The 12858-nt window shown below is 33.3% G+C and overlaps 1 protein-coding gene across 5 annotated transcripts in view; it reads right to left on the bottom strand.

Annotated features, from left to right (window-relative positions):
* ADGRL2 (adhesion G protein-coupled receptor L2) overlaps positions 1 to 12858 on the bottom strand; it is a 312045-nt gene that overhangs the window by 47932 nt on the left and 251255 nt on the right. For all 5 annotated transcript variants that reach the window (XM_013962705.2, XM_005678182.3, XM_018045668.1 and 2 more), the window contains exons 5-6: positions 9499 to 9608; positions 2706 to 3506 (exon numbers count right to left, since the gene is read on the bottom strand). In XM_013962705.2, the coding sequence (XP_013818159.1) occupies positions 2706 to 3506; positions 9499 to 9608 (911 nt within the window). The remainder of the gene's footprint in view (positions 1 to 2705; positions 3507 to 9498; positions 9609 to 12858) is intronic.

Here is a 12858-nt window from a genome sequence, read left to right as displayed (position 1 = left end):
GTTAGGAATGCAAGGCATGAATTTATATAGGGAAAAATACTGCAGCTAATACAGTGTGAAACAGTCCATAATTAAAATTATCCGTTTTACAACACAATATATATCTTGGCTACATACACGATAGCAAAGCCAGTACATAGACTTGCTAGCAGTGCTTATTGGTTTGACCTAAATGTATCGGCCAGAATGGTTCTGCAAGGCCCCAGTTACATGCAGTTAGATATCAACACACACCTTGGACGAGTGAGGCAGGAGTCTCTCTCAAAGCATTTGAAGATGAGTTATAAAGAGCAAGCAAATGAGAGAATATGCTTCAAGCAATAGCAAGAAAAATTTAGGTCAGATAAAGCTTTTTACCACTAAGGGTTTAATAAGAAGTCAGTCCAGACTTTCACCTTCTGAGAATACATGAGAATGGCTATTTTGGATAACACATCACTGCTGTAGGAATAAAGCTACCACATATGGCAAAGTTGCTCATTTTCAGAGCTAGTAACTGCTTTTTCCAAAAAGCACCCAAATTATCAAAGATTCTTTCATCTGAAATGGGTCAAATTATTTACTAGAACATATGCCACATGTAGAAAGTGACATTATTACTCATCTTGTATTCCAAGAATTGCTCTGTGACAAGGAGGTGGGCAATGATTCCTTGTTGAGCTCAATCAACCTGCACTCAACTTAAGGAGTTATTTAATTATAATCAGCATTAAAAAAATTTTATTTTTACTTTTTTTTCCTAATGGAGGGGAAGAGATGTACTGCTACCCAAGAAACATTTAATAACTGTGAGAGCAATACAGGTCACAAAAAAAGATTAATTCATATTCTCCAGGCAAGGATCCTGGAGTGGGTTGTCATTTCCTTCTCCAGGGGATCTTCCAGACCCAGGGATTGAACCCAGGACTCCTACATTGCCGGGAAACTCTTTACCAACTTGGCCACCAGGGAAGACCCTTTTACAATGTCAAGTCCTGTCAATTACTGAACTTTGCCTTTTACAAAAACTATAGGATAAGAGAGAACCATGGTACTAACTTTTAGGAAAACAACTGAGATATAAGAACTATCCCAAATTGCTGGCCTCAAGAGGAAAAGATATGTCCGAATTTAAAAATAAAGAATACTAAGATAATATCAATAAAGATTTTCATTACCTAATGGAAGATTTCATTGTTGAAAGTTTATCAATGGTACACTACTACAATTTTAAGCCAACAAATTCTAGATATATATGAATTAAAGAAAAAGAGGGCTTGCACCGATGGCTCAGATGATAAAGAATCTGCTTGCCGTGCGGGAGACCTGGGTGTGATCCCTGGGTTGAGAAGATTCCTTGGAAGAGGGCATGTCAACCCACTCCAGTATTCTTGCCTGGAGAGTCTCCATAGACAGAGGAGCCTGGTGGGCTATACAGTCTATGGGGTCACAAAGAGTCGAACATGAGTGAGTGACTAAGCACAGCATAGCACAGCACTAAGGCATGTCATTATTGCCCTTGTGGTATGAAGAAAAATCACACATTTCATATTCTATACCTCAAATTAGAATTCAACTACTAAGGTTCATGCTTTTGCGGTCCTAACCCATGACAATATTTCGGACTTAGTGACTTACTAAGTCACTTACTTATTAACTGACTTAATAAGTTACATTATTCCTTAAAATATGTATACGTAGCTGTGTTTAAGCATGTGGTTGTATACTGCTTTAACAGAGGAAAAAGATATTAATTCCTGTTCCACCTTGTTGAAGGGATTGATTTAGTTATCCAAAGAACATTCTGGCTCCTACAATTCTGAAGTAACTCAATAATGTGAAAATTTCAATTAACTCAGAAAATTGAAAAAATAATTCAGGTCTTTTAAACACAAATATTATTTTTTAACTAGAAAAGACTTATAATTAGGCAAACTCCATAATAATATATTAAGAGATCATTCTTTTATCATGAGTATGAGGTAATCTTATTTTAATGAAAATACAAAACTTAATTTACCCTCAAAACTTGTTTACTACAGAACTGAAGTAACTTGACAAATATATTTCCAAAGATTTATAAAGTAATGATCCTTTGTAAAGATACTTAAAGAGAACACAAATTTTAAAAATGCTAGCAGAACTGTCTTCATAAAGCAATACTTGGGATCATCTAGTGCTTCGTCCATGTGTAACAGTTAAAGTCCAGAAATGCTGACCTAATACCATCACAAATTTATTGGGAAATAAAAACGTGTAATTTTACATGATGATCTAGAGACAGCAGACACCAAAACTTTAGAACGCTTATGCCTGGCACTGTACATCAAACCTAGCAATTCTCCTGGGGACTTTCTAACACACATTTCCTTTAACCACTGGCGCCAAGAAGTTAAGAGGTCTGCACACAGATTATAATCAATTCAGAAGTAAGGTAGGAAAAAACACACAAAGCTAACAGGTTTGTAGTTGGCAATACCTTTTTAGCAATGGAAATCTAAACTGACAAAGGATGCGACAATTTTTTGAAACCAACATTTAAATGAAATTCAGAAAAAGAAAATGGACCAAAATAAGGCTAAAATGTACACACTATATGACAATTTGAAATGCCACAATATTATCACTTGCCCTTTATGAAAAGGGGAAGAAAATAAAGAGGGGTAAATTAAGTCAAAAATAAACTGCTTTAAAAAGATATAAGCATTAGGAAGTAAAATTCTTACCTTGGGCAGGATCAGGTGGACCAAACTCCAGAGAATATCGTAAAATGAAGTTATTGTTCCACACATAGAGTTGGTTATCTCTTGGATTGTAATCCACTGCAGCAATATACTGGTACTGGTTGGGGAAGGGAACATCTACATATTCTCCTCGGTTTAATCGGGTATTGTAAATATAATCAATTGCATTCTTGCCTGTTTCACTCTCATTGTCTTGATAAACTGACCTGACCACATAAAGGACTCCACAGATCATAAAAGCATTTGAGGCAGCTCGTTTGTCATACACAGTCTCCCACGTTGCTTCAAATCGAAGAGTGTATGGATTCAGTTGGCTAATAACTATCATTCCATTGTTCTGCTCAGTGGCATAAATGACCCATAAGCCATTTTCATCAACTGCTAGGTCAATATCAGTTTTTCCTCCCCATCTATATGGTGAAGTATCATGATAGTTAGCATAGTTAATTATGGCCTCTCCACTCTTAATTCTAGTCCTCAAGTCAAATTTCACAATATTCCTTGTTCTTTCTTTGTTAAAGAAGACAGCACCATCATATACCACAAATCCAGTACCATCTACTCGATTTGGAAGTTTATAGGTTGTTGTTTGGCGACTGTTTTGGAAATCTTCTAAAGATGCATATTCTATTAAAGTATCAGTACGATAGGGAGTCCAGGGCATGAAATAAATTTTATCTGCAGCCTGAAGAGGGTCCTTGCACCAAGCACCTGCCTTTTGTTCAGCTTCATATATACATGGTGAGTCCACAATTGCTTTCAAGGTCCCAGGGCACACAAAAACTAACATTCACAGAGAAAAAACAAGAATTAAGCAAAGTTAAAAGATTATACAATCAAGCATAAATTTCAATGATTATAGATCAAAAAAGAAAAATTCACCTTATTAACATTTAATTTTACCAAAATGTATACTTAAGACAAATACTACCTTTCTTTCCTCAAGTTGCCATAATCAATGCACAAGTTTATTTTCACAAATACAAACCGAAGTTTAAGATCATTCATAATCGAGCTAACAATTTATGCTTTTGATATGTGTTTTATCTTACAGTTCTTTTATGCTTTAAAACTTTGTGCTTTGTGCATAAAAGTGAACAAAGTACTTTTAGACCAAACTTTGTACCCTCCCTCCCTTAGCCCACTTATAACCCCCAAAAGCAAAACACCAAAATAAAGCAAATAAAACAAAAACTCCAGTGTGAAGGCTTATTTAGAACTTCTACGGAAGTTAGACTGAAAACAAAAGTACTTCAGTTGAAGGAACATAAATATTCAGAAAATGCAATTAGAAGCAGAGAAAAGTAAATACAGGGAAAGCAGTGATGAAACGACCAGGAGACCCTGTAACCATGGCATGCTATGGAGAGGGTTCTGGAAGCCAGGCAAGATGACACTTTAATAATAAAATATCCAAGGGGGTCAGAAAAAGAGGTAAAGGGTAAAAAGAAACAGAGAAAGGACAGCTCCCCCTCGCCGACTTCAGAAATTTTACCCCATCACCAGATTTAGTAGTCATATAATTTCATTGTAAACAGTCGACTTCTTTATGAGGTGCATTTATGAGATCCTGCTGATTGTATTTTAATGTCAGGAATGTTGTGGGGGAAGGGAAGGGAGGAGGTAACATCCATAAGGCACATAACAAGGAGCTGGGGTTCAAACTGTATACGTTATTTACCTTTTTGCTCCACTTCTATTTTAAGCATCGGAAGAAAAAAAAAGTGCAAGGAAAAAAGAAAAAAGATTAAAATAAATTGACTATTAGTCTAAGACTGAATTTGTAATAGATGCTAAATATAGGAAGAATAAGAGCTGCACTACTTTGGATAAAGAGAAACACACAACAGGAAAACCTAGCAGGAGAAAGATACTAAAGTTACATAAAAGAACATGGATCAATCATTTTAGTAGATTAAGAAGGCAATACAAATATGTTGGCATGTTGTTTCACTTAGTGTACCTGAATAAATAATGAAACTCTTCACTAATGTGTGGTATACAGACTCTTGCCTTTCCAAAGTCACTCAGCATTCTTACTAAGTTTTATTTTAAATAGGTATGCTACAGACACAACTGCATGCATAGATGTGTTATTTCCATTTATCTTATCACGTGAACTCATTATTAAGCTGACTAAAATTAGGTAAACATAACAAGGATATATGTTTATAAAATGGCAATTCAATTTTGAAGCTCAGGTCAAATGTAATGAATACTGATCTTTTTACATTTTTCAAAGTTACATACGTAAGAAGAAATATATAATTATGCAGCTCAGTATGTTTCAATTTTTTTTATTAAATTTTCTGCTTCTAGAAAAAACCCATCCTAACTATAAAAAACTAGCCTCCTTTTCAGGAATATATAAGCCTCCCCCTTTATCCCAATAGTTATATTGAAGGGTGGGGTAAGATGATATACTTTTCCTCCCCACTATAATTAGTAACTTTACTTATTTACACATATATTTACTTTATATTATAAAATTCTCATTAAATTCTCTACATCACATTTCCCAAACTTATAATACAAAATCTATTTTTAAAAAAAGTAAGCAAAATACATACAAGGAAAAAGCAAGCACAGTAGGCAAGGAGAAAAAGGAAGAAAGAATTATGGTTAGCTTATTATGACATTGTCTACCATCATCAATTTACACAAAAGCAAGCCAGCATGCAACAATCATACTGAGCATTCAAAGCAAATACCTTGATTTCCACAGACCCTATGAAAGGTAAATGCTTTCATAAAACAAACCTGATTAGTAGGGTTACAGGAGAAAAAAAATCCTCCCTTCAAGATATTTAAAGAAATAGAGTATGCAGTTAGGAAGTATGCAATAGAATATCCTTGCTGGTAAACAATATTTAAATAATTATGAACTATAAAATATTAGTTTAGATTGTACGTAGGCTTTGAAGTATGTTGCCTGAATTTCATAAAGTGATCAGATTAATGTATGTGATCCCCCCCTACCGTTATTAAAATGCATTAGGGTGTGCCAATACTATAACTCCAAACGGGTACTCAAAGATACTGTAGTTGCACATTTCATTAAGATGCCTTGGCTTGATTAATTTTTCTTAAATTGCAATAATTCATCAAGATTAAATACTGACCTCCTGAAATACTTAGGGAAAAATGAGTTTTGTCACAGGAAACCTTCCACATTAAGAGACCTTGCCTTAATCCAACTTGGTCTATTTAACCACTTTCAGGAAACATACTTGCTTTATTGATGAGTAAATCTGACTACATCCAGTAAAAATGAAATTCAGTGTTACTGCCGTGGAACAATTCTTTTCTTTATTAACCACTAGTCCTAAAATTACTGCTCAGTGAAGAGCAATATTATACCTGCTTAGAATCAATAATGGAAGGGGCGTGGTGGGAAAATAAGGATAAAAGAAATCATTAGTGGTGAGTCTGCTCAGACTAACTCTATATACAGCTATATTCTTTCCTTTTAGGAAAGGATGATTTTACTCAAATAAATCAATTAAATGCAAAGAATGGAAATAATAAATTTAAAAATATGTTATGCATTTAAAACAGAAATTAAAACAAGTTCAATGAAGGATGTAGAAAGTATATTTTGTTTTCCATTAATTGAAAATGGCTGAGTTAGTTTTATTATTTGATACACTAAATCGACAGTGCAGTTACTATGCAAAATATTAAATAGGTAAGACTTCATTTATGATTTAACTGGTATCATTTATATAAAAAATAAAATGGATATATATTATATATAAAATCTACAATTTTAATGAAAACTGAGAAGTAACATCCAAATGTAAAAGTAAAAATAAGTTAAAACTTTTCATGATTGATAAAGTGCAAAAAATATGGATATTTAAAACAAAAGGCCTCACATTATGATTTTTATAACCTAAAGGATATATAGCTCTGTCAAATTAGTCAAAATTTCATCAATCCATAAAAATACAATAAAATTAATGAAATTAGTATTTTTATCACAAATATATACTGTAACTTGTCTTAAGAGGCTGTAGGAATTAATTCATAACAATACATTTACTATGCTATAGAACAAACATAAACACATGACTCACTAACATCAGTGGAGGACATAGTTTTGAAGACAAGAAGTCGACCCAAACAAAACCTACATACTCTGTATCCGAAGTGACACACTATTTTATTCTGAATAATCTTATGTTTATTCATTAATAATGATACTTCAATAGTAAAAGGTTTTTTACTCATCAAATAAAACATAGCTAAATTTATGGTATAATTTTTAAAACAATGATAATTTGAAATAAGAGGGTTCAAAAATCAAAACCAAATCATGCCTATGGGACATGGAAATTCTGATTTGATTATTCTCCTGTATCCATAGGATCCTTATGACTTGTTTTAAACACATATTCATTCAATTACTAATCAAATAAAATGCATGTGTCTGTCTATATACATACAAAGTAAAACAAACTACAGCATGTATAATGGACTCTGTTGCATAAATTTATTATAAAATTTTCAGAGATCATGGAAATTTTCTGAATTTTTGTTTTAAACTAAGAGAAAATAGTTTGGGATGGATATGTTCCTGAGGCATTTGCTCAGGATAGACAGTGGCATAAAGCCAGATGATAACAGACACATAATAAATGCTATTTGTTGGTGACAGTTTTATCAACTAAGCAAAGGGTAAAAGGAGTATGCAAACATTACAACATACTAAAACACTATGAAAACAAGGGAAAAGTGAAAGCTAGGAGATTAAAATAAAAGTATGAGAGATGATTATAACAGACAGAAGCATGAGGAAAACAAGGAGAGGAAAATGGGGAAAAGAGATTGAGGAGATAACACAGACCCAAAATAAGATCAAAACTATCTAAAAAGATCATTGGCAGTGAAAGTGCTAGAATTTATAGTGTGTCACCACTGTACGGTATATAGGAAGTAGAATTACTTCAATTCTTTAGCAAGGAGTAGTTTCTACAAAGCCATAGACTTATTTCTGCTTCATGCAAATATCTAGAAAGGTAACAGCAAATTGATTACTGTCTTTTTTTTTTTTTTTTTTTAAGGACAAACACTAAAAAGAACAAATACTTCTCTTGAGAATAGCTATTTGCAAGTTTGGTGCACAATGTACAACACTTCTGGAGAACTGAAAAAGTAAAATTTTGAAAGTTAGATGTTCCAGAAGATATCCACACTTTCCTTTCTTAAAAAGCACAGGAAATGACTTAAAAGTCTGAAAATAATATTTTCTTAACACTGTTCTTGATCTATAGACTAGGTTACAGGAACTGGCTCCAGAGAGACAATTCTTGGCAGTTCTGACTGATTCCACTGTGTGGGAATGGATGCTGTATTCCTTTTCTAACTTGAGGACAAAGACCATGCTAAATTCACGCCAAAGTGACTTTATGGAACAAAATTTTGGTTAGCTCCAAAGAATACAATGTTCCTCTAGTGGCACAGGAGAATGATTATGTGAGCCACCAACACTACACACAAGAGAAATGATATAAAGATCAGTGCACTCAGTAGGCTTCCAATCCTACAAATGGTATAGAAAATACTGAAAACATAAAAAGCATCCATTTCACGGTAACACAGGAACACAGGGCAGGAATGAAAAGAAAAGATAATCTGTGTCTGGCCTTTAACTGATTCTCCACACAAAGGCAATTTATCAAAACTGCGGGCAGAGAAGAGAGACAGCGCCTTCACGGGATGTGTAAGAATGTATTACTACCATATTGGACATACTATAGTTATCTAAAATTGGCCCTTTGTTTTCAGAAATATTGATAATTTAAGCATAGAAATCTAGTTTTTAAGGTTCTGGAAAAAGCAATTTAACTATTAGAGTCCATCGTTTTTTAAGAAGGGAAGTCCTCCTAAAGTAAATCAATCAAATTTCTGCTAAAGAATTCTTAACTCAAATGCCTATGAATTAAGGTGACACAACACATATATATATATATTTTTTAATTTAAAAAGTAAAGGTGATAAGAACAATACCAAAAAAATATATTTAATCTTTTTAATCATCTAAAGTGCTTTTTCCTACTGAAAATACAGAATACAATTTCTAAGTATGAATTCTGAGGTTAGGAGGAAAACTACACAAAATTACACTATTAGCTGAAGCCTACTTATGAAGTTTCCAATTAAATTTTAAATATCCTGCTAAAGGATATTACTAAAAATGGATGTTGAGAAATTAAAAATATGTGTTACATACTTGTTACATCTATTTTTTTTTTCTTCTTGGTTAAGATTTTATCACCGAATCTGGTAAAGGACTGCTCCCTTTAGAACAAGGGACAAAAAGGAAAGCACTTGCTTCAGTTAACTGCAGTGGTAGCTTTTACCAGGCATTAAAGTTACCACAACAGCAGGTAGCCATTCAAGTAGCTTACTATTAAAACTGAAGTCAGTTCCTTCTTTAGAAAACTGTGAGCCAAACCAATTTGTCAGCAACTGGTATTGGGCAAAAGTACAGATTTCTATCAGCCCTATTGAATAGCTAATTCAAGTTTGTTTTCTGGAAAAACACTAGCCTTAAAAGCCAAACACTTAAGAACACAGACAGACACTTGGCCAGCTTCACACTATGGCTTCCTTCCACACTTCATGAAGCTAATTGGAGGCCCAAGTCTGTTAGTGCTCTGCATGCATAATAGTTTTGTAGGCCATAAACATATGCTTCTTTCACATGGGTCCTCTTTTAGCATCAATGAGAAATGCTGTAGAAAGTGAAAAATATAAACTTCATACTTACTGTAAGGGACACATTCATATTGGACCTCAAGATATTTGTATGTTCCAGGACATGGATCAGGAAATACATCTGACCCAGTAACTACTATACACTGTGTTCGATTGTTGCACCTGGAAAACAAAACAAATCAAACTTGTGTAACAATAATGTATTTCTTTACTCTTAATAAAAAATATAATAGAGAGCTGATCCATATTGTCTTTAGGCAACTAGTACCATTACTTTTAAAAATTCAACTAATAATAGCTTACTGTAAAGAGTTACAAAAAGTCCTATTTTATTTCTGCTGTCATACCTCTGTATCATGAGTCATAATAAATTTTAACTAGAAATAAAAAGAAAATCACTGATAGTTTTCTGTTATTTTAGTATACATTTTAATTGACGTTTTTGACATATTCAACATGTACTGAAAATAAAACTTACTTGGTTTCCTACTATATTTAAGAATTAAAATTGCACTAAAAACGATATTGAACTAGAAGAATGGAACTGAACAAAACATGGAGTCATAAATTGAACAATGTGGAAATAAATTTTGAAAACATATTAAAACAAAGGAAGAGCCAGGTTTTTAAGTTTATTCTCTAAATCAGGTTTCTGTGTTGTGTTCTATTACAGATACTAATATACTCTTGAATATCAGATACCAAGCCAATAGATTACACCTTCCATGCTTTTGGCCTACCTATATGATAGAATGCATTGAAAGCATTTAGCATAGTGCCTGGTACATACTGAGTGTCTAAGCATTGCATTATACTCACTATTTTCACAGATCAGTATACTTATATTTTCAACATATGACTATACAGTCACTCTTTCTATATTAGTACTCACTGAAATACAACATTAAAAAGAATGTCACTAACATGAGGCCTGGAATGCCCTATTTATTCCTATTGGCAGTATTTTCTTATTTTGTGTTGTCAATGATTCACTGTCATTGAGACTATTAGAATTAAGTTAGAATTCTAGGCAAGATGGTTATTTATTTAAGTTCTATGAATTTGTCCCAATGATCTTGTTATAAGCTATATAAAGGCAAGAACTATTTCTTTTAAATTTAATTTCTTTTAAATTTGACTTGATTACAACCCAATGGGATGTTTGCAGGGTTCTTACCATATTTTCTGTCAGTATATAAATTAGGAAGACAAAGCAAGCAGAACAATAGCATTTTAACAAAATTTACTTAATAAGTTGAGTGTGAGACATTCCATAGTGCATTACTAGACTATAGAATTGGAGAAGGCAATGGCACCCTACTCCAGTCCTCTTGCCTGGAAAATCCCATGGACGGAGGAGCCTGGTGGGCTGCAGTCCACGGGGTCGCTAAGAGTCAGACACGACTGAGCAACTTCACTGTGACTTTTCACTTTCATGCATTGGAGAAGGAAATGGCAACCCACTCCAGTGTTCTTGCCTGGAGAATCCCAGGGACGGGGGAGCCTGGTAGGCTGCCGTCTATGGGGTCACACAGAGTCAGACATGACTGAAGTGACTTAGCAGCAGCAGACTACAGAATGGCAAATGAAGAATGAAAGCCTGGTTTCAAGCACAACTAATTCAAGTAAGGGGAAGGAGAACTGTGTCAGAGAGGAGTAGGTATCTAAGTCATGAACCTTAGAGCCACTTCAGCTCAAACCAGGTTGATTTTCCCCGCAGAGCAGCAAGACCTGAAAACTTCTATAGGATCAATTACGCAAATTTTATAGGTCAAGGTATAATAAAATGAACTTCAAGTGGATGCTTTAACTATTAAGTAAATTATAACTAAAATCACTTATACAAATATTAAACTAATGCACAAATCCCTTTATTCAGTACTTCTCTTAAATGGCTCAGTCATTTAAAGAAATTTGCCAGTGCTTCTCCATTTAGTGTAAATGAATTATTTTAACGTGACTCATGGAAAATTTTGATATCCTAAAATTTTAAATCACAAATGGATTTAAGATTTCTCAATAGATCAATGTCTATTATCTCAACTGGTTCATTTCCTTCTTAATTTCATAAGTATTCATCACTTCTTTTAAAGTTTCTTGATCTCAGGAATTCTCAACTACTAACCTAGTCCCCATCAAAAACTAAAATCTTTAATTTCCTTGCTTGTACTTATTCATACCAACAAAGATTCTCCCTTTATCTCACCCTCAAACTTTTCAAAAACAAAGAAATCTAAACTCCTGTGGGTTAGATACCCCTTTTATATACCCCATCTATATACATGTTATAGCCACTTAACAAAGCTCTGCCATGTTTTAATATTTATAAAAACGGTCTTAATATTTATTCAAAATATATTCATGATAGATGTCTGATAAAATAACAATGTCACAATATGTTTGCAGGAAGTATATAAGAGATAAGTAGTCTTGCTTCTATTAATTTGTTTAAAAGATGATAAATACCATAAAATGAACAATAATTGCTCATATTTACTTTTTCTGAATAACACTGCATTAGTCATTTGACCACAATTACAAGTTCAAATTAATGTCACAAGCAATTATAATAATTTATATCACATAATTTTTATTGTGCTTAATAATCACATTGCACAAGAGTGCAAAAAGTACTAATTTTAGGGCTAAGTGTTTAAGTAAAATTGAAAAGGTTAAGAAACTTAGTGGAGTTCCTACAAATACAGTTATATACATTTCTAGAATTCACAGCCTCCTAAGATGTCAAAAGGTTTGTTTTACATATCAGAAGTGTACGAAAATAATCTTGAGGGAAAAAAAAAAAAGGAATATGGGTACTAAAATAGTAAAGGGTCAGAAAGAAGAGGAACTCAAAGGTGCAAGAATATCATATTTGCATATCAGTATCTTGACTGATGAGAAAGAAAACCTAAAATCTTAGAGGACCAAATGATGGAAATAAAAATACAGACTATGTACATTCTTTTATGAATGAAGCAAGTAGTCTTAATTTTCCAAACACAAAAAGTGTAAGGGAACAAGGGAAAAAGAAATACCCTATGTGAGCTGTTAGTACTAAGAAAAATCCAAAAATTCCTTCACCGTTATACTATTAGTAAGGCTGTAAAACTACAAACTGCTATTATTTAAGAAGACAGGGGAAAAGAAAGCAATTAGTTAGCCACAGAGGCAAAGTAAATTCCCACCAACTGCTCAGCTTCAAGTTTTCATTCTAATGAAAATAAAAAGTCACAACTAAGCCCAGAAAGGAAAGGCATTCAGCTGTTTCCATTCTTAGCCCTAAGAACATTTCCAGGCTTGAGTTTCTCTCTCTCCCTCCAGAGAAAAAGATTTATCATAAAGGTATAGCTATATGAACAATGAAAGTATCTTTATATTTAGTAATACCATGGGGACTCATTCTGTTAAAAAT

The sequence above is a fragment of the Capra hircus genome, chromosome 3 (assembly GCF_001704415.2).
Source record: "Capra hircus breed San Clemente chromosome 3, ASM170441v1, whole genome shotgun sequence".
Lineage (NCBI taxonomy): Eukaryota > Metazoa > Chordata > Mammalia > Artiodactyla > Bovidae > Capra > Capra hircus.
Note: the sequence above shows the minus strand (reverse complement) of the source record. Positions and strands in the feature narration are given on the sequence as shown.